The sequence below is a fragment of the Psittacula echo genome (assembly GCF_963264785.1).
Source record: "Psittacula echo genome assembly, chromosome: 7".
NCBI classification, from domain to species: domain Eukaryota; kingdom Metazoa; phylum Chordata; class Aves; order Psittaciformes; family Psittacidae; genus Psittacula; species Psittacula echo.
Genome location: NC_137740.1, coordinates 58,567,160 through 58,590,731, shown reverse-complemented (window position 1 = coordinate 58,590,731; position 23,572 = coordinate 58,567,160). Strand labels below are relative to the sequence as shown.

General features: G+C 38.6%; 1 protein-coding gene across 1 annotated transcript in view; it reads right to left on the bottom strand.

Annotated features, from left to right (window-relative positions):
* Nucleotides 1–1,737: 1,737 nt before the first annotated feature.
* The window catches only part of CAB39 (calcium binding protein 39), a 44,086-nt gene continuing 22,251 nt past the window's right edge, over nucleotides 1,738–23,572 (bottom strand). The window contains exons 2-9 of the mRNA XM_080623894.1: nucleotides 21,416–21,572; nucleotides 14,246–14,410; nucleotides 10,382–10,500; nucleotides 7,545–7,713; nucleotides 6,730–6,789; nucleotides 5,457–5,522; nucleotides 5,037–5,180; nucleotides 1,738–4,221 (exon numbers count right to left, since the gene is read on the bottom strand). Of these exons, the coding sequence (XP_080480020.1) occupies nucleotides 4,033–4,221; nucleotides 5,037–5,180; nucleotides 5,457–5,522; nucleotides 6,730–6,789; nucleotides 7,545–7,713; nucleotides 10,382–10,500; nucleotides 14,246–14,410; nucleotides 21,416–21,529 (1,026 nt within the window). The 5' untranslated portion in view covers nucleotides 21,530–21,572 and the 3' untranslated portion in view covers nucleotides 1,738–4,032. The remainder of the gene's footprint in view (nucleotides 4,222–5,036; nucleotides 5,181–5,456; nucleotides 5,523–6,729; nucleotides 6,790–7,544; nucleotides 7,714–10,381; nucleotides 10,501–14,245; nucleotides 14,411–21,415; nucleotides 21,573–23,572) is intronic.

The window sequence follows — 23,572 nt, the reverse complement described above, 5'->3', positions numbered from 1 at the left end:
CACTGATTTAAAGAAGTAACATGCAAAAGAATGGGGTTCTTTTTTCCTTATTATGATGCTAACCATCAACTTGAACTACAGTACTCTGAATAGCTGAAATAAACAGCACCTTAGACATCCTTAAAAAGGCCAAAACCTCTGGAGAGTGGAGCACAGATATGAGAAATAACCAAAATGATGATACAAGAAAAGGTATTGCACCCAGTGAGATGGCACCAGCTCAAGTGAGCAGCCACGTAAGAGAAAGCAATACAGACAGGAAAACTGCACAGCAGAGCAGTCAGCAAAGGTCTAGAATAAAGGTGGGGGGAGGAGAGAAACAGCAGCAAAAGGAAAACCAACAAAGTTGTCTGCTACGAATGACTTGGCAGGCAAGCAGAAAGCAAACTTAGTGCAAGCAACTTTGTCCACAACCTGCTCCTGAGGGCTCCGAGTGGTTCCTGGGGATGGCAGCTCACAAGGCAGGTCCTGGTCATCACCTCTGCAGGGAGAACAGATGTCAAGAAGTCAGTGCACCACCTCCTTGCATCCCCCATGCCTCCTCCTGCCTGGGCTGTTTTATCCCAGCACCCTGTCAAGTATCACAGAATTGTTTAGGTTGGAAAAGACCTGTGAGATCATCAAGTCCAACTGTTCCCCAGCACTGCCAAGACCACCACTAAACCATGCCACTGAGGGTTTTGTCTACATGGGTTTTGAACACTTCTGGGAACGGTGATTCCAACACTTCCCTGGGCAGCCTGTTCCAATGCCTGAGCACCCTTTCAGTGAAGAAATTGTTCCCAAGTACCCAACTTGACCACTTGTTCTTTTAATTAAAATCTGCATTTGTTTTATTAGTATAAATGACTCCTTCCCTGTGTAACCTGTGATCTGTGAGGGAGGAAAACACCAGCACTTTTATATCAAGGCTCCAACATGCGCAGCCTGTAGCGGGGCTATCCAAGACCAATTATTCCTGCCTTGCAAAGCAAGTGTGTTCCTGCCTGGAACCAGATTTTGCAGTGATTTTGCTAACAAAACCATAAGAAGAATCTGCATAAAAATCTCCTGAATGTTTTGTTGTTGGTTTCTTTTTGTTTGGGTTTTTTTGGGGGAGGGAAAGGGAGGGGTTTGGTTGGCTTATCTTTTTCAGCATAATGCACACTCCTGATGTTTGCCACCTTGCAGAACTGCAGGTGCTACCTGTGAAAAACAGACAGACACCTTCAAGGGCAAGAAGGCCACAGGATTTACTAAGGAATGAGTTACCGATTGCACACACTTTGGGTTCCCGAAATCTAAAGAGAAAGAAAGGAACCCAAATTATGGAGGACTCACTTCTGCCAATCCCATCAGGTCCTGTCTCTAGACGTGATGCAGGGAATAGCATCTCCTCTCTTTGCCCTTGCTCATGCAAAAAAGGAACAGAATCAGCAAATAATGCTGCAAATAGACAGAGAAACCAATAATTACTTAAAATTACTTACATCTCTAATGCAGCACTTTGTCTTTATTCCTTAAAAATGCTTTTGCAAGCCAGAATTTTCCATGATTTCAAAAAGCTGAACCCCTCCAAGGCGACGCAGGAGAACAGATGCACATCCACAAGAAACTCATCCTGTTCAGTAACAACAGTAAAGACGAGACGTTTTTCTTCAAAATTTTATTTCAATTTAAATTATGGGGCCAGCCAGATTTTTTGGATAAGAAACGCATTTTCCTCAGGAGAAATGAAATGCTACCATGGAAGTAGAATTACAATTGTATACATCTCTTATTTAAAAGAAAAAAAGAAGACAAAACAAAAACCCAAAACCCGCTCGCACTTAAATAATTTTTAGTAATACCCTTAAGCCTTCAAGCAGATAAGAAACCACTTCCAGAACAATAGGTTTTTAATACGAAGAGCATGTCAAATGAGCTGTAATTTAAATACAACTTCTTCTCGAAAGCCAACATTCAAATGTTTCCACATATTAAAAAAGTCACCATAGCCACTGTTTCCAAGGCCTAATATAGAGTAACTTCCATCCCAGTCCAAATGTTTTCACTTCTTTACATATGTAAATCTTTAGCATCTCTATGTTTTTCTAAAGAGGAAGCCTTATATGTTATGGTGAGTAACTTGGCAAATAATGTTTTCCTCCACTCAGCTATGATAAACCAAAAGGTAATAGACTGTTAGTACTGAACTATAATACCATCTCACGGCCAATTGTGCTTGCCTGTGATCTTCAGAGTAAGCTATTTTCCTTCTCATAGGCAAAATGAATCGGTTTGCAAAGGACACGTTAAGAACCTTTATAAGACCAATTACGACGTTAAGAGCAATTTTAAACAACTCAATTTGCTGGAGCTATCTGACTTCCATTGTGAAGGCTTTCAAACCAGCTTACACATCACTTTGGAGTTTCATCTTGCTTATTACAGAATATTTTAATTAGGAAGAGGACAGGAAGCAACAAACATTTTCTATAGCATTCACAATCGGATTCAGCCATGCACAATTTGAACTCTCCGACTCCAACCCGTGAATTTGCTTGGTTGTGATCTTAGCGTTACTATATGATGGATAAATACAATTTTAATAACATGGAGCTATATTTAGTAGATTCCTTTTGTATGGTCACAGTAACAAAACCATGGTGCAAAATCAGTTGGTTTTTTTGTTGTTGTTGTTTTTATAAATACTGACAGTTTGCAGCATTAAAGAACAAAATCAACAAAATTAAATCATTTTGTTACCCTAGGACATCTATGAAGTTGTTTCCTGAAGTCAGAGGGGTCAGAAGGAATTAAATCACTCACTCACACAACTACTATACTGAGTTATTTACTATAAGAAAGAAATGATGCACTGCAGGCTCCCCAGCAGTAAGAGGAATCAATATTAATTTTGCATAACCTTTGCCGAGCTGGTGAGCACAATGTTAGTTTAACTGAATAAGGTCAATATTATCCAGTACAAATGTAGTATAAAGGGTTCCAGTTCTCTATTTCAGCCTACCTTAAGCGATGGCACCCCATTAGATAAGTGAATTTGTTTGGGTTTTGGTTTTCCCTTTTAATGCTGCAGGACTTAAGATTGTTAAATCAGCATTTCCAGGTGATCTTAAGTATTCAATTACATATGAGCATTCATTTTGCAAAACTCAATATTAGGTAATAGTTACAGACTAATACAATAACATTCCTCTGCTGTACAAATTAAATCATATTTTAAAGAAATGAGCAGCCTAGGAGTTATATACAAAAGAAACCAGCAAGCGTTGTTGAAATGAAATGCAAAATGTCACTGCTAGGTCTACTGTCTGAAATACCTTTAAAGTAAAATTAACAAACCCCCTTAGAACATATTTCCAAGTTTACAAGTCAATTCTCAGAAAAATCAAATCATGGCAAAAAAAAAAAGTTCTATAAAGCAGTGAAAGGCATATATACATTTTCCTTATGAACCTGGAGATTTCACTCTTTCAAAAGTTGCTAAGTTTCAATATCAGTTTATTTGCAAGACAACTGTTTATCCCAATAAGCTCACATCTTAGATACATTTCCCCTTTGATTACAAATAAAGCACTGCACATTTTTGTTTTTTTAAATCAAGGCATATAATCTTATACTATGGTGCCAGGTATGCACAGGTCACATTGTGCTCATATCTCAAACAAGGTAAGTGCAAACATACAGATTTATTCAGATTTGCAAGCATGCAACCTGTTACTTAACTACATTAATACCTTCTCTCCAAAACCAAACTTGTATCTATATGTTTGCTTTCACGAACCTAGAATCTTTCTTTTCAGGACTCCTAAAACAAGCAGTGTCTTTGAATTCTGAAATGACACAAATATCAAGAAAGTCCACATTGTGCAAGAAAGCAGCAGCTATGTTTTTCAACTTGGACTAAAAAAGAAAAGAGAAAAACAAAAACCGTTCACTGAACAGCAGATAAGCAGTAATGTTCCTCATGAATCGATAAGAGTGCCTGATGCTGAATATCTAACAGCAAATGCTGAATTTGGGTTTAATATTTTAAGGGTTTATTGGAGGTTAAGCTTCTTGCTGTGCTGGTCTCTTCAAATCCCTGATCTGTTTAACTAAATAGGTCTTCTCATCATTAAATTGTTCATCCTCGGTCCTGTCATTCTGAAACTTGCTGAGGAACTCAATAAGTTTGGTCTGATTCTTTAGAAGGATGTCTAATATAGGCTGTGTCTTGTTAGGATTGGCTACAAACACCTGCAAGAAAATAAAAGGAATTTAGCATGACAAGAGGAATCAGAAGGCTAATTTAAAAACAAACCCAGCCAGCAAAACAGTGACGACAATAACTTAAAATGTTTTCAATATTCCACATTCCAGTATCACTACAGACAAAAAATAATGGAGTAAATGCAAGCGGGTTTTATTACAAGTTGAATACCAGTACCAAAGTAAATGAAATTTGTAGGAGGTGACCAGCCAAAATACCCTCTGCAAAAACCACTTAAGACACCTCACGGTTAAATTTGGTAGCAAATGGTTTCCTGTTATATACAGCATCAGATGTGTATCTTAAAGTTCCCTAAAACATTTATACCTCAAGTTACATCTCCAAGCTCTTAGGTATTTGCTTGTCTGCTTCCAAGTCAGAAGGTATCTGCTACAACGTGCAAATTACAATTCAGGCTTTGAAACTTAGTTGACAAAAATACTGGTACCCTTCATCAATCATGCAGCATGATAAAACCACTTTTTTAACTCCAGGTTGTTTCATGATCTCATGTGAAATCATGCATTCCTCCTCATCTCACTGCTCTTCATCCTTCTGAATTCCAAGATTTTCTGAGAGAGATCACACACTATCGTATGGAAGTCCCTAAGTGTTTTCTCAACATTTTTTGCTACTTGTAAAAATGGATCATAATAAAGACAAACATTATCTCCCTCTTTATTTAACCACACAGTAATTAAGATAAGCTCCATTTAGGCTCAGCTAAGTCCTTTACCCAACTAAGCAACTTCTAGTGGGTTTCTTTTGTTGTTTGTTCTATGGTGGGGGGTTTTAAACATACCTTAAACACATGAAAGGCCTCAAATTGAATGTTACGACTCTTGTCTCGTAGAAGGTTCATCATGAGTTTGAGATTTTCAGGTTTACTGATGTACTTTGTCATAATTGTGAAGTTGTGTCTGTCCAATAACAATTCACCAAGGAGCTAAAAGTGGGAAAATAATCCCAAACAAAAAAATGACTGGACATTGGATGTAAGAGACAACCAGTAAACGTGCACATAGCCATTTCTACACAGGCAAAGAAATTAGTTGGTGTGTGCTGGACACTAGAGGAAAGTAGCTCATCTCAAGCACTAAAACAGGAAAAAAATAAACTAAATACTACCCAAGGCAGTTACTGAAGCTATTTCAAGTCAAAGCACATGAAATTAAAGGAATTCCCTAACTTTGCCCTGAAGAAGAAAATAAAAGTGCCTTACCTTAAGTGACTGCCTCTTCGTCACGTAATTTTCCGAATGAAGTAACTTCTCATATTCACTGAAGAACTGCACATGGAAAAAAGAGAAGGGTTAGGACCTTCCCAAGCATCACACGTACTCTTCTTCCACATGACTATAACAAACTGGAGGAGATGCAAATCCGTACCAAAAATGCAAGCAAAATCTGAAGTCTGTAGGTTCCTCTAAGTCACTACTGCTTAAACACTGCATATGCTTTATAAAAAAATCAATTACTCTTTCAGGAGCACTTAATAGTTAGATTGCCACGTGGTGGAAGTAGTTATCTCATTAGAGAATTACAGAACATTTGGTTGGAAAGGACCTTAAGATCATCCAGTTCCAACCCCCTGCCATTGGACAGGGACACCTTCCACTAGACCAGGCTGCTCCAAGCCCTGTCCAATCTGGCCTTGAACACTGCCAGGGATGAAGCATTCACAAATTCTTTGGGCAGCCTGTGCCACTGCCTCATCACCCTCCCAGTAAAGAATTTCCTTCTTATATCGAACCTGAATTTCCCCTGTTTAAGTTGGAGCCCATCACTCCTTGTCCTGTCACTACAGCCCCGGATGAAGAGTCCCTCCCCAGCATCCTTGTAGCCCTCTTCAGATACTGGAAGCTGCTCTGAGGTCTCCATGCAGCCTTCTCTTCTCCAGGTTGACCCAATTTTCTCAGCTTGTCTTTGTATGGAAGGTGCTCCAGCCCCCGATCATCGTTATGGCCTCTTCTGGACTTGCTCCAACAGCGCCATGCCCTTCTTATTCTGGGGACACCAGAACTGAACACAGTATTCCAAGTGGGGTCTCACGAAAGCAGAGTAGAGGGGCAGAGCTCCTCTGACCTGCTGGTCACCCTTATTTCTTAAACTATAGTAATTCCTGGTACTGGATGCTGCTCATTAGTTTCAGGAGTCCCCAGCAGGTGGAGGGGGCTATCCTGCATTCTTTGGTTGTGGGGAATTAATACAGCCATGAGACAAAGACAAGGAAAGGGTTCCCTCTAGTGGAAAAACCAGATCGAGTTTTCACAGAACTAGATTTCTGCCACCTTCTGTTCTTATGTCTTTCTACATTCAATAGTAAGGTCTCGATCTCTAATTATCTGCTTGGCAGAAATTACTGTAAATTCAATTCGGTTATATTCTGTGTAAATTTCCAAACACAATGCTAAAAACAAGTAACGAAAATACTGATTTCTTCAAATAAGATACACAGCACTAGAAAATTTGGAGTATAAAAATGCATCTGCTCACCCTATCGTAATGTTGTTCCAAAAATTCTGCACTTAGCAACTTGTGTCTTGTAAGCAAATCCTGCAAAACAGCACAAAACCACTATTTTCACTAAAATATTTAAACAGTACATAGGCATTCTCATTAGACAGCGAGTACACGAGACGTTCAATAGAAAATGTTGCTATTCATTAAATGAAGAAATTCAGGTCATGAATGCAGTTACCTGGACATTGCCAAGGATCTTGGCATCACTCAGGAAAGGCCTGGGATGTATTATGTTAATTGACACAGGTAAACAGTCCATGGAATTATCACTGAAGAATGCTATTTTATAGATCAAAACTATGCTTGCACAGAACTTTACACAACCAAGATTAAGACCCAGTATTTAACAATGATCAATATTATGCATACAGCCCCATAACTGGTTGTTTTAGGGTAACAGAAGATTTCCTCAGACAAAGCATCAGCATCAAATACACTCAGGTATGTAACAGAATGAAAAGGAGTTCCCTCAGTTGACAAGCTGAAGACACAGACTGAAAAGCCCCTGGCATGGGAGTGCACATATATTCAGTTAACATATGATTTAAATAGTTTAAATCTTGCTTTCTGGAATAAAAGTTGTTGGGAACACAGTGTATACATTTAGAGCTATGTCCTGCATTCTGAGAAATAAGGAAGTATCCTGCTTACCCATCTGCCTCACACCTATTTTTTTTTTACCCCTCTCCATAGGCTTGTTTTGCCCAAGAACATAACACCCATCATCTGGGTTCGCACAGAGGAGAGCTACAGAAGTAATAACAATCCAAATGTTCTATGTCAATTACCTTGAATGTGGCAAATGCATCTGAAGCAATGTCAAATGTTGACATTTCCACGTATCTGAAGAAATCGTAGAACTGTTCTGACCACAAGATTATTTTAGCAAGTGGCTCATGCCTGATGCATTCTCTAAGCATTATTCCACAATTTAGAGCAATTTCTGGAGACTCGTACCTATTAAAAGACAGACCAAGAAACAAAAGAACAAAAGAAGATTCTTTACAAATACCTTCACAAGTTTGCATTGCAACACCACCCTGCTCATAACAGGTTTCAGTGCTATCAAGTAAACCAAAAGCCAGAAGTTAGGGGTACTTGTTTCCACATTAACCTCCGCTTTTACATACTTCTAGGAAATATTACTGAAATCATTGACAGTTAAATGCCAAATTACAGCCAATGCAAATGACTTTCACAAACTGAGAAACAAGACTAAATGGAGTATTTTCTTCATACTCAAAATCAGTTTCCTTGTTTTCGTATCAGTGGGATTGGACACATCTGGAAAAGCAGTAAGTGACTTGTGCCTTAAAAGCTGTTCGTTTAAACATGACAGCAATTATACCTAACTATGCATGATATTAGCATGAAGAGTTAACAAGACTAGACATAAATTTATATCTCCCCTTTTGTTAAACCACTTTTCCAGCATCACTCCAAATATCATGGGCTTCAAACCTGGAATGCTGGCAACACTGTCTTCATATTCTAAGACCAGTATCAAACACCTGCCTCTAAATCTGCACCTTCTTACAAGAGACCTCCGGAACACGTCCATCAGTGATTTGATGGAAGTGATGAAGCCATCTCTGATGGTTTCATTTCGAAATTGTTGCTACATTTCCTTGGCAGGCTTTCTTGCTCAAATACTGTAGGTTCTCTCAGCTGATGTTAGCATACACCAACAGCAGCTGTCAAGATCGCACAACGGTGTGTTTACGACACATTTGATAGAAATACACCTCTGTACTTACTACTAGTTCCTTGTTTCCCCAAGCAAACAAACAGTAGAACCCTGGATGAAGATGAAACTACCTTTCCAAACCAAGAACTCGTCTCAACATGTTGCAAGATAAGCTATTCCAGTCTAGAGAAAAGTTATATCCGTTGTTACCTACCTGGTTCTGGAGCAGTCAAAGCCTCTTCTATATACCTTCCTGCCACCTACCTAAAGAATCCTTCATCCTATACCATTGGAAGTTAATTGAGATTCACCAGAATAATCCAGGAGCAAAGCATCACTGTGCATACTAAGCATTAACTCTATTACCATACAAAAAACATTTGCTTATGAATTAATTTTCGTGTTAAATCCTGCAATACTTTCCCATTTAAACTGTCAGGGAGATTTGATATCTACTGAACTTTTTGCAACTCACCACATAGTTTAAATTTACAACAAACTGACTTAGTTGGATACCAGATGTCACATTTAAGTTGCTAAAGCTAACTAAATGCCCATTTCAAACATCTTGACTTATGAATGTGTTTCAACAATCCATGTCAGAATAGTGCTCGCTGAAGGGTGACAACAGACTAAAAATGAGGACAAACATGTTACAGCCCTCATTCAGTCAGAGATCAGTGAGAACATGCTGAGAAAGTAGTTTCATCTCTCTGCACCTCATACTTCTTTGACTTCTTTGGTAAATGATTTTGAAGAATTACTGAATCAGTATTTCCTTTGTGTTATGCCACAAGTAATAATCCTTTTGTCCCTCCAAGTCTTGCTTCCCTCCTAAATCAGGGCTGTAAGGCAGAGGAGGGGAGATGGGAAATATAACAAAGCATTTCTGGTAGACGAGTGTTGATCTTACACACTCATAAGAACTGAAACAAATATTCCTACTGCTTCTGGTGCTAAGCCTTCAGAGTCAGCGGGAAACTAAAAGATGCAAAACTCCTGCTTTCTCCATACAGAACATTTTTTGCATGATGCATTTTCCAGTGGCTTACACAAATGACCAAGATTAGGTAAATTTAGAGATACTACAACAAAATAGCTTAAATAAACAACATGAAATACACATAACTTGAACAACTATAAAAGTAGTACTTGAAATAGCTGCATTTTTAAAAGGTTTGATGAACTTTTCTATCCCAAAATAACACACTGCAAGTGCACTTTTCGGAACTTTCTTAACCCATGTAATTAGAAATGTAAGAAATTCTTTTCACGTGTAGAAAGCACATTCTCTGTTTTGCATCTGGTTTTAACATGAAAATGTTGACACCACCTTTCTGTTTTCATGTGCAAGGCCCACAGCTCTACGTACGTAACTACATATTCATGATTCTCCCATATCCAGCACACCAGATAATACAAGAATAGAGGAAGAAACAGCCGTTTGGCATGAACCATATGCCCCAAACCAACCACTCTTTGTCCAGTCAAGTCTGAGTTGGTGCATTTGTTATCACTTCAGGATTATAAATCCCTATGAATAAAAAGTCCAAAACCAAACTAAGACCAGGGGACAGGACAGCAATCTGGCAATGACAGGTGTTTCAGGAAAAATGCAGCCTTCAGCTCCTGATGAAGAAGTTCACAAGGAAATAGTTTGAATAGGATCAAATAGTATACTGAAAGGAAAACGTCTGCACTACCCCAGTAAGAAGTCTTCTGGTTCCTAACAGTTCTCAATTTTCAGTCATATTTTATGCAGAAGTATACTTTTTGGTTGTTTATTACTCAAATTTTCCGTTACCTTGGGGAATTACAGACATGAGAAAAGAAATCTAGCAAAGAAAGAAACACCATTTCAGAACTCATTGCTTCTCCATGAATGTAAAAACTTCTTACTTCATGTAAAAGCGTATTTATGCTTCGCTGCGTACGTACCCTTTTAATAGCATGAATAATATATTCTGTTGAGTGCAGATGTATTCAACTGTGGGAGTTCTTGTACCAATTTGCCTTCTGAGGATGTTGTTGAAGATTTGCGCAACATCTTTTTTGCCCTGTCAAAAACACCGGCAGTTAAAACACACAATATTCAAATCCACTGGGCAAGTTTACAGTTAACATTATCATCATCTCACACATTCATACCTTGTGAGTTCTGGAGCTCAGTCAAGCCTCTGTACTCTGACCTTAAACAGATCAAATATCCTGTTTCTTTATACCCATTTCAAACACACCAAAGCACTCAAAACATTACGTCATGTTACAGCCAGATCACAGGTAATTTAGGTTAAGTAAAGCCAGCTGATGTCTCATCAATCTCCTGGGCATGTTTTATACTTGTTTTTGATAATAACATACCAGCTTTTACCCGTGCTCTTGCCTGTGTGTTTCTTCATTATTCCATTATCCTCTCCCTTTGTCTAGAAACACACCTTAAGAGTGTGCAGAGCGTTTCTGATGGCAGTGCTAACATCCGACTTCAAACTGCAACTTACGCAAGCTAAATAAGTAAACCAAAACTATAAGGAGAAATCATCCACTCGTCTAAAATGCAAGTCTCACATTTTTCAGTGCACAAAAGAAGTATAAATAAGACTAGGATGTTGGAATTCAGCACAGATGATACACAAAGAAAATGTATAAGGATAGCACCAGACAGTTTAAAAGTGGCTGGGAATGTTCTCTGAGTATATATACACATCTCCTATTTATTTCTTCTGTCAGACCATAGCTAAAGATGGCAAATTCGTACAGACATCTAACAAACAGCTGGTTATAAGTATAAGCACTTTTCATTGTCATTCAACACGCACCATTTAAAGGCCAGATTTCTGCAATTAACTTCCCATTCCGGGCTGCCATAAAGATAACTTTAGGACTGTGTTATCAGATCTAAGCCAGAAAAAAAACAAGGTGTATTAAGCCTGGACTTGCAAATAAAGACCTGTTGAGCAACTCCACGTGAAGCTTCCCTGAATGTTATATACAAAACCCAAATGTAGATACTGTTTCTTGACAATCCCTAGCTGTAAAATAAATGCCCCGGGTAACATCAGCCAGCCTGTGAAGTAAAATACAGGCTTATTTAATCAGAAAAAAATTAAAAACCAGCATTTATTCAAAATTATTTCAGTTTACTAATCAGCATCAAGAAAAAAAATCAAATGTTTATAAAAATGTAGGGTGTAGTTTTACAAATGAGATGTTTGTGAATTACCATGGGCAGTTTTGTTCGAGTGTTGTTTTCAGGACATAAGAGTTTGTTTGTAAATGTTTGTTTTCTCAATTACAATTCCATTGAAAGCCAGCCCAAAGCAACACCAGAACTCTTTGTTCTGAAATGAGTAGAGCAGTGTTTCCAGAAATTGCTTTACTCAAACTCCACATAATATAGTCATCAACTCTCATTCACCAACACTGCCAATTTTGCGCTGGATCTCACAATTTGCTTTGGCTCCACCAGCAAGAACAGCATTTCCTTATTATGCACAGAATTGAGCTGATAGTGGTACACAGTAATACCAAAGCTAGTTATTGTTAGAAGGATGTATTAGTAAGTGATCTCGTGGCCTAACAAGGGCAAACAGGCACTGAACCCTGTGCCAACAGTCACAACTGCAAGAGGTGAGAAGGAGACTGTGCTAGTATTGTCTTCTGAGCAGATGGATTCAGTCCCCCTTTGTTTTGGGTTTTTTTCCTTCATTTAAAAGAAATAATAAATAAAAGTAAAAAAAAGAACAAAACCACCAGTTGCACAAGGGAAACCACCTCTTCTGCAGGCACACTAGCACAAATCAGAAGGGAGAAAACTGGTAAGACTCCTAAGTAGATGGTCCTGTCAACTGCTTTGCTTGGAAAACAAGCTTCCAGATGAGGAAATAGTTTTAAATAGGTCTTTACATACAGCAAGGTGTGAATGGTCAGTTTCTTATTTATATTATTAAAACATTAAGTTAGTTACTTTTGTGGGGGGGTTTTGGTTTAGCTTTGGGGTTTTTTTTAACCATACTATTGAGATTCAAATACACTTGAGACATTTAAGAGTCAGAGTGAACAGTCCCTGCCAATTGTTTAGCTGTCTATCCCTGACCTACAAAGGAAACCTTCAGGAATGAGAGTGAAGGTCTTGACTTAAAAAAGGGACATGCCTACTCTTCAAGTGTAAGAACCAACAGAAAATGCAGTTCATATCTCCACCAGTTACGGAGAAATCATTTCAAATGCAGCAGTAAGCCCACAACCATAGATATTTGGGATATCAAAGCCAACATCTGATGGACTTTGTAACTACTGGGAAGGCAGCATATGCTTGGAGCACAGGTGTGTTGACATTAATTCTAGGTGACAACAAAAGCTGAACCTTCCAGATTCCATCCTTAAAGAGCAGAAGTGGTCAGGCCTAGAAAGCAGCCTGAATGACTTGTTCTCAAGGGGGAACTGTCATATCCTCATCTAACAAAGCAGCAGAAAGTCCTCAAGAAGGAAACTACTCGCAATCTTTTCAAGTCCCCTTAGAACAAAATGAACAGCTCTCCTTAATGAGAGCAAGCCTGTAGGAATTGTTATCATTCTCCATTATCAGGAGATGATGAAGGTTTCCTTCACTAATAACCAGGCTGAGTAAACACCAAGCTGATAAGAATCTAGAGGTCAGCAGAATCCAGATGACGTTTCATGACTTCCTTTCTTCAGCAATTAAAGGCCGTCACATTTCAGCACTCCCTCTCAGCTTTCCCAGGTCTCCTTGCTTATTTAACAACCTGAATGTTTTATGTTTGGTATAAACAGTTGTGTGGGTAAGGAAAAAATATCACTTTATTAAACACAAATCAGAGGGAGTTATGGGTGGGGTGGAAGGGAGAGAAGAAAGAGAAGAGAAGAAAGCCATTGTTTTTGGAATGTCATACAACAATAGGACTTAAAACGGTTGTGTCTGCATCGCAAACAACTTGTTTATGAACAATCCCATTTTTAAGCAACCTTAAGTGGGATGGTCTTTATGGTCAAGGCTGTGGATATACATGGGGTTTGGCTCCTTTCCTAGACCACATGCCTCTTTTGGGACCCCAGGGAAAACAGGAAAATCCAATTGTACTGCCATTTCTTATAACTAAATAGGGTGATTTTTCACTGTGGCACTGAGAAGCTAAATTATTCCATGTGATGTGGTGACAAATGCCAGATAAAGGTTTGTATAGAGTTTGAATATAAATAAGTGTTGCTATTTTGAAGTAATCAATAAAAACTTCCATCTGTTGGGGCTTTTTAATAAACAGAAAAAAGATGAGAAAACAGAAAAAAGGCTGGATCATTTGTTTCTAAAGAGAGCGAGAAATACTGGACTGTTAACAAAATCAGCAGCTGTAACTTAGCTAATTCTCCATAAATGTTACAACAATTCTCTTTACCAAGTACTTGAATTTAATCAGAGGAGAATTTAAACATGCCCTCTAGTATTACAGCTTGCGTAAACTATGGTACGACCACTGAGTGATTAACCCTTCTGTGTACACAACAATTGAGAAGTATTCTATTATTTTAACAGAACTGTATCACCAGGATTACAAGTCTATCTACTTCAATTCTGCGCTGTTTATGTGACTAAATTCACACATTTCATGTTCTATATCGGCTTAATATTCCAGGTACTTTGGAAAAGGGAGCTCTCTTTTTAATGGTTATGTCCCAGCCAGAAATAAAAGCTGAAGATCAAAAGATGTCTTAACCAACTGAAGTGGCAGGAAATCAGATGTGTTTATTTTAACATATACAATGTAAGCACCAAGCTTCTTTTCTTACCTCAAAATCAATTAGTTGCAAGTCGGCTACTAGGGTACTAAGAAGACCACTGTTGTACAGCTCTTGAGCTAGCTGCGCCACAGCTTCTGTTTGTGGCTCTTTTTCATTTGTGCCATACAAGATCTCTTTCATGGCAACAAGGTTTTTTGAGACCTCCTCAGTGGCCTGAAGAAAATGGGAGAAGAATACAGTTAGAGCACAATGTCATTTGTCTTTGTAATCACACGCATCTGCAAGCTTCCATTAAGGGAAAAACAAGCAGGAAATGGCAACCTGTTAAAAAAATAATATATAATCTTTCTGCGAATAGGGCTGTTACAGGTTATTTAAGAAGGGCAAGACACACGCAATTTATTTAGCAAGTTACCAAAAGTAAAAATCTTTTCCTTTTTACTGCCTTCAATCCTCCCATTCAAAAACCCCCTAAAGAATAGCAGTAGGGTGTAAAACAGAGGAATGCAGGATCAGATTGGAAAACATGACATGGAGATATATGCCTGCCTAGTGAACTGCTCAGAGAGAGCAAATGTATCCCTCCAACAGATCTTGCACTCATTAAGTTTTGACAAATGCTAAGCTCCCATTCCAGACACTGGGGATGAATTTTTTCCTTTCCAACTAACAAAACCCGAAAGAAATCCTACTTTATACTGAGTTATCTCAGTATACAAGAACAAACTGGCCAGGCTGAATGGGGCTTGGAGCAATCTGGTCTAGTGAAAGGTGTCCCTGCCCATGGGAAGGGGTTGGAACTGAATGAGCAATTGAATGAGCTTTAAGGTCCCTTCCAACACACTGTGTTCTGTGGTTCTATAAAACAGATCCAGAAACTGGTGCACTCAAAAGAACACAGTGATACAGGAGACAATCAAAAGTGTAAGATGCTTCCCATCTTACAGAAGACAGACAAGTCTGACTCTTCACTTAAGGAATCCAGCATAAGAATTCCCAAGGTGCCGTGATGGGCTGGAGCAGCATTTAACTATTGAAGCAGAGTTATCTCATGAAAAAAATTATTTAAATTTAATTTTAAATTTAATTAATTAAACAAAAATTTAAACTAAATTTTAAAAAAACCAATGAGAACACTTCAAAACACTCACTTTAAAATTTAAAACACAGTTTTCTTGGAGAAAAATAAAAATAACTACTCCTTTCTATATATATGGTCACATATCCAGGGGAGCAAAATGCTGAAAATGATAATCATAAATAGCTGGTTTACTGATATTGTATTAGTTCCACACATGCTTAAAAAGTATGAATGACTGGTAACTCCACTAATGTTTTGTATTTAGATGAACCTTCCATCAAGGTATGCATCCACTTTCATTTAAGTAAGGTATTTATGATTGTTGGCACATGGAAAATTAATCAAATGAAAAAACAATCACATTCTGGATACTGCCCATCTTGTAAGGGGCACGTAAACAGATTTCTCCTTTGTGCATTACACCTAAAGAGGCTCAAGATCAGCATGACTCATGCACTACTCAACCCAAAGCCACTCCAGCTTTGCTAGGTATGCAAGTAAGAAGTCCGTGACCTTTAAGGAAGCTCCGTATCATCTTTTGCTCCTCCACAACTTTCCACTCCCAGTTGGCTCCCTCTTTTTACTAACTGCAGTTACTAGTCCCAGTTGTCTCCTCCTCATTCGAAATTCCAAAGGATTTTCTGTGTCCTGCTAGCAAGACAGCAAGAAGCAGGTGCTCGACAGCTCCTGAAGATGCTAAATGAGAAAGCCAGCTCATCATATTGTAGTATTATTACACCACACAACTGCTCTATTTCTTTAAAATTCAGATGAAATATCCTTTACTAAGAACAGGAACATCTGTCAAATGTGGAGATAGGAAGAGATGAATTGATGCATGACTACGAGGAAAAGAGGAAGCAGCAATAAAAATTCTATTGCAGTTTGCCCCTGCACACTAATTTAGAAAGCAAGATGAAAGAGGAAGAAAGGCAGAGGTTCAAGAAGCTACCTATTTTAAGTAAAATGGTGGCAGGCCTGCAATTAAGAATAATGCCAGTGGAGAATTTTGCCTTCTGGCCTAACAGGAAGATACAATTCAGTAACTTCAAGAAGACACACCAGGACTTGAATTTATTTCCCACACTCTTCGTAACTGTCAAGACCACCTCAGCATGCTTCACTTGAACTTGGAATAACACATGACTTCAGCAGGAGTAATGGTTAGAGATATAGAAACACAACTTAGGTTGGAAGGTACCTCAAGAGGTCATCAGGGTCCAACCACAAGCTCAACCTCAAAGTCCTGTCAGGTTGATCAGGCTCATGGCCAGCCATGCTCTGAACAACTCCATGGACAGACACTCTACAACCTCTCTAGGCAACCTGTACCACCTTCACCACGAAGAGACTTGCTTGTATCACTTGAACTTAAGCCAAACTATTATTAAAGACCAAGGTCTACTGACACACTACAATTCCATAAAATACGACATTTCTGTATTCCCTTCTCTTCTACTCTAAAACTCAACATCAAAAAGACCAGAAATAAACTTTTACAAATTTGTTCTAGAAGAACTCTACTCCTTTATATTCCATGAACTCTCAAACATATTCCAAATACATGATGTGCAGAGCTCTTTTTGCCATTTAAGATGCAGAATGGAATTTAGATAGCTACACCAAAAAATTATATGGTACATTAAGTACCAGTGTTAAGAGCTAAGTGAAAAACTAGTGGAATAAAAGCAGGACAGACAAAAGAAGGCCAGTTAGCATCACTTGCAAGCTTTCCTAAGATATTGACATCTCAGTTGCCTAATGTGCTGCTTTAATCAAAAGTGGAATTAATAATCAGACACCATATATAAAACTATATATTTCTTAATATAAGTAAGGTATATTTTTAAATATACAGAATATATATACACACAGACTATAACATATATTCTACATATTACACTCTATAAATATATATTTCTATATTATGTATTCTCTAAGTATTGAATTTTTGTATCTATATCCTCAACTCTAAGAAGGAGCAACCAGTGCTTTCGAGAAACATCCTGTGACAAGTCACATTTGAAATTCAATGGTGCCAGACAGTCAATACAATGTGAGGACAAGTCAAACTAGAAGTAAAATGTAAAGCAAGGAAAAGAAAGAAAGCACTTATTTTTCTATTTTTATCAAAGACAGGAAGATATTATTGAAAAATAAAACTAGACACAATGAAGTCACATGTATGACTGTCAAACCAGAATAGCTGTATGCCTTAATAACTATAAACCATGATGGCTTATTCCAGTCTTTTTGTACTGATATTCCCAAAATTTACTATTTCTTTAAATGCTAAGCAGTGCCAATATTTCATTTTGACTTGTAGAGCTGCAATATTTGAGTTTTATGAAGCAATGGTTACTTCTACTTAGAGAAACAGTAGAAAAAGATGAAGAACACATAGTCTTGAAGTATTTAACATGAGCTCAACAGGCTCCAGGTCCATGGGTTCTATCCACACCATAATGCAGTTACATAACAGACTGTTAATGAAAACATCCATCAAAAAGTAAACTAACTGTAGATTTGAGCCTGTATGCGGTGACTGTTCTTACTGGTATCTATCATAAGTAACAAACACCACTGTAATAACTAAGTAAATTTGCAACAGAAGAAGGGGTGATGGTTTTAAACTAAATGAGGGGAAATTTAGGCTGGATGTGAGGAAAAAAACTCTTTAACAATGAGTGTGGTAAAAAACTGGCACAGGCTGCCCAGAGAGGTGGTGGATGCACCATCCCTGGAGACGTCCAAGGCCAGGCTGAATGTGGTTCTGAGCAATCTGATCTATTTGAAGGTGTCCCTGCTCACTGCAGGGGACTGGACTAGATGAGCTCTGAAGGTCCCTTACAACCCTAAGTATTTTATCACTGAAGGGGCTGAACTGAATGGATTCCAAAAAGCTTACAAAAACAATTAAAACTTTGTAAATACACAATTACATCAGTGCCACAGGTTTATTTTAAAGGTCAAAACTGATTATTTTTCAGCAGACATTCAGCATGAAGATATCATTGAAGAGCTAAGCTCAATTAAAAGGGTATTCTCACCCATTACTTCCTGAAGAAGTCCCATCTTTACAATCTGAGTAACAGCCGCATACCATAGGCAAGGAAGACTCCTTAACCTTCAGCCTTCTTTCAACCCCAAATCAATTACATACACGAGTTGCAATGCAGTAGAATTCTGTACTTGTTAACAACAGTGTTAACTCATTGAGTGAAATCTCTTCTATGGCATATGACATGATATTACATGTGGACAGCTGAATCAAAATAGCATACTGCATCGTCCCATACATATAAATATACTGTCTATTGTATAGGGCTGGTAATGTGAAGAGAAACCAACCACGCCTGCAACAGTCAACCCACATGAGTTAACAACATGGCAGAAACAATCATCTGAAAGCCAAAATGAGAGCTGTTATGAGCAGGTGAACCCAAGGTCAGAGGGTTAGGGAAGAACAAGTTTGTTACGTGAGTAAATATTTACCTTCACAACAGTAAACGTGTGCCACAAAGGGAACTGATCATATAAAAATAAATGCTGATGTCAGCCAAAGAGGAGGAAGAGATGCAAGTAAAAGACTAACTAATGGAGTACATAAAGGGTTGGTCCCATTTACATGAAAGTTTTCCTTCTCCTTCCCTTAGCCCTTCTCTCTGAAAATACACAAGCAATGGAACACTAACAGCATCTGTGATGAACACATTTTCAGTAATAAAGCACTTGAAATCTCAAGTTTCCACAAGACTACCTCACAGGCCTCAAAGGGGGCCTGCAAGAAAACTAGGAAGGGATGTTTTACAAGGCCATGTAGAGGCAGAACAAAGAGGAATGGCTTTAAACTGACAGATGAGAGATTTAGACATTAGGAAGAAATTCTTCCCTGTGAGGGTGCTGAGGCGCTGGCACAGGGTGCCCAGAGAAGCTGTGGCTGCCCCATCCCTGGCAGTGTTCAAGGTCAGGTTGGATGGGGCTTGGAGCAACCTGCTCTAGTGGAAGGTGTCCCTGCCCATGGCAGGGGTTTGGAACTGGATGAACTTTAAGGTCTCTCCCAATCTAAACCATTCCAAGGTCCTATGTTATATGGTCTAGTGGAAGTTGTCCCTGTCCCATTCTGTGATTCAAAATCTGTATTTCCAAGTGTGTTAGCAAGCTATCAGAGAGCATCCTCTACATAGTAGCAAAATCTGTATTTTCATAACAGCATTGTGCTGCTATTGCATGGCAGAAACTACACATAAAAAACAAACCCACTGTGGTACTGCAGTAAAAAAAGTACTAGTTTGTCTTTGGAACCTCAGCCAGCTATAAGGTATAAAACAAAATGGGCATTTACAATTATTTTGTGGCAGATATACACACACATCTCAAATTCCCTATGCTCAAGAGTAAAGAAAATCACAACTGTGTGAACTCAGATTTAAGAAACAATGTAGGGTAGCAGCCGCAGCTTCTCTGGGCAACCTGTGCCAGGGCCTTATCACCCTCACGAGAAAGAACTTTTTCCTAAGACCTCATGCAGGGAATATTCACACTTCTTCAAGCAGAATGTGTTGCCTTCTATGTGACACAGGAGAAACAACTCTACAGGCTTAGCATATTATGCCTCGTCAAAGAAGCAGCCTTGCATAAACAAGGTCTTTAAAGAAAATGGAGATATGGGATTAAAGGCCAGCAAGAAACAAATGGTACATAATAATCTTTAGCTACAGCATCAAGAAGACACGCATGTGACACAGTGCACAGCTATGCACAACGGAACGAAGCCAGTCTGTTCCCCATTAGAGATCTAAGAAAAAGATGACACAAGAGCATGGGTTTTAAGATCAAGCCACATCTTCAGGTATTAATAATGAGGCTGAGATGAAGGAGGCAGTCCCATGTTCCATCACAAAGCACATAACCCTTCCTCTCCTGACGGATGTCTTTATTAGGGACAAAAGAAAAGCAGCAACAACTGAAAATCCTCTCAGCCTCCATGTGGGCCTGCATAACAGGCCATAACATTTATCCCTCCAGTAGGAGAGAAGCAGCATCAGTGAAAAATACTATGGTATACTGCAAGAGACCTGGAACATATCACATGCTGGCACTGGGGCAGAAGATGCTGATTTTGAAGACTATCTGGATAAAGACATCAATCCAGTCAAGACCTGGATTTTCCTGCACTTCAAGCAGCAGTGCCAAATCTAGGTAAAACTGGATGTAGAGAAGCCGGCCACACTCTGCTTAAAAATACTGGTGAACATAAAGAAGGTTGTGACTAACTCCTACATGGGACTATGTAAGGATGCCAGGAATTGCAGAGAACAGTTCAATAATGCTGGGAGAGGGTCCAAGGATGGTATCATAGCCTGCTTCAAAAGCCAGTAAACTGGAGAAGGACATGTTTTGTTTGCTTGGGTTTTTTTGCTTGTTTTGGGTTTTTTTTTAATGTATTGAAATTTTTGTCCTTGTGCTGAGTTTATCAGAAAAAAACTTCACCTAAACAAGTAAATACCCCTTCATACAAGTTACTAGGTGGCATGCAGCTGCACACAGGCTGAACTTCAAAGTACATTTTAGTAAAGCTATCAAGACTATCTTTTGAGAAGTGAAGGGCTGTTGACAGGTACAAATCCTGAAGCACGAAACCATCTCATCTAAAGGAGACTGCACTCACACAGGAACTTTTCACCATGTCTTCATGTAGGCTCTAAAAATGTTAAGGAAAGGTGAAAGTATATCCTCTACCGACATGCACTGACACACAAAGTTCCTTGGTTTCAGTAACAGAGACACTCTGCTCTCAACAACCGCATCAAGAAGCACAGACAGGACTACTACACAATAATAAAGCCATTATGGTGGACACAAGCACCGGAATACTGTATGGCTGTGAGCTGCTTATTAAAGAATGCAACATCCTACAGTTTCAAACCAAATTACTTTAAGTATCTTATCAGCTGCCAGTGGCATAAAAATGCAAAGCCAACCAACATTAAATGCACATTCAAAGGTACATAATAACTTACCCTTCATCAGAGTATAAAACTCAAAACTAATTCCTAATTTATTCAGTTTCAACAGCTGTGAATTTCTCCCCATCTTTCGACTACAGTTTAGCAATTGCAAAGTCCCAACTGTACCTTTTCTGCCTTTTTGTCAGAGATGTCTTGCTTTTCTAGAACTGCCATACTTTCTTTCAGGTTCTTCACTATGTCTGCAGGAGACTTGTGGGACTTGCCAAAGGGGAATGGCATGATTGCGAGCCACAGGGTCTTCCTTCTACAGCTCCTGCTTCACCTGGAAAAAGGGAAAGAAAAGCATGTCAAAAATAGAAGAGGTCAGTGTTAACACCACACATAAAGATCAACAGAGCAGCAAAGGTATTTATTCATACATGGAGTAACCACCCTTGGCAGTTGAACTACACAGCTGAATGTCTTACCAAGACAACTTGTGCTTCTAATTCTTTTAAAACACAAGACACACAATCTAAAAACTCGCATTACGATCATCTTATGCTACAGGAAGAAATAATAGAGTATATTAATTGTATCCAAAGCCACATACTGGCAAGACTAAACAGGGATAAATTATTCCAATTGATGCTGTCAAGCAAAATAGCTTTGACACGCAAGTCATCATGTCTCAGTGGCTCTGTAGTAGACTGTTCAGGTACATGCTTTTAGCCATATTCATTTGACAACAAATGTAAAGTAGACCACAGAGCCTGCACCTCAGCACAGCAGCTAGGAGCACAGTGCAGATGTGGCTACAGACAGCAGTTTATTTCCATGTCAAAACATTTGGTAAGTCCTGGCTTTTTCATATCAATATTACTGTAACTTCATCCTGAAATACAGCCTCACCTCCACTCATTTTATGGGAACAGAATTTGTCACCAGTAACAGGGATAAAAGAAGGCACCTGAAAACACTAGAACCAAACACCTGATATTTATCTTTTTCAAGAAGATAAAACTTATCTTATGGGAGCAGCTTTACTTTCCTAAAACTATTTGGCTCTTGAACCCAAACACATTAATTCTTCTGTATATTTATATACATTTGCTTTTATACACATAAACACTTCTACATTCACTTCTGTATACATAATAAAAAAGTACTACTACCATACACAAGCATACTAATGCTTTTGGTACTAAACACACACAGCCCCATTTAATAATAAACAAGTGAATTCCATAAAGCATACTTCTATAAGTCTAATCTAGACAGAAAAAAACCCAGGAAATCCTGCATTAAAAATGCTGACAGTGCTACTTCTGCTAGACACAAAAGACAGCTGAAGCTGACAGGGAGGAGATTACACTGTCATTACAACCAAGGGATACTACCCTGAAAGTCAGTAATAAGTCAATTATAACCATTACACAATAAAGTTTCATATCTAAGACCATGCACTTTGATCCTTGATTAGAATACCAGTTCCTTCACCATTAAACTCCACAATGGTCATCCTGATCTTATTCAATCCTGTTTTGATCAAGGATAAAAAACACTCATTTGGTGCTGTATTCGAGTTACCCTGATTTTTAACACAAACAAGTTGTGCTGGCCGAAGAGCAACAATTTTAAGGTGAAGGACAGAAGCACTCAGATCTTTAGCCACGAAAATGGCTCCCAACAGGTATTTCAGGTAACCAGCTACAGAGATCATGCTGTTACATGCCTGCGACTGACCCAACACAGCTGATAAAAAGCATAAGGTAGGTAGTATGTAAGGCAGGTATGGCTATACTTTCAGATAAAAGTATCAGCATAAAAGTTAAAACAAGACCTTCCACCAGTTATTTCCACTATTTACCAGCTTACAACTTCCTATTGCTTTTATTCTGTAGTACAGAAATTCTCGTTACAGAAATCTTTCATTCACAATCTGCACAAAGAAGGGGACGTAACACTGAAATCAGAAACATAGGACTGGTACCCTAAGAGATATAAAATGGTCAATCTTTAAGCAAGAGAATTTTATGTCCCAACTTTGCCACATGTAATGGAACAGAAACCTACCTTTAAGAAAAGCATGACTATTAATTGTTATTTCATGAAAATGTAACGGTGTTTAAAGCAATGTTTAATGAAAATCACTCTATTTTCACATAGATACTTTATTCCCAGAAAGAGGCAGGTGGGAAAGTAAGTACAATTTCCGCACAACATAGATCACATAGCTCAAGCATCACAGCAACATTTGAAATGTTCCCTTTATCTCTCCCTTCAATTACTACTCCTGCCAAAATACGACAGTGCCTGAAAACAAAGCTGGATCCTTTCAGG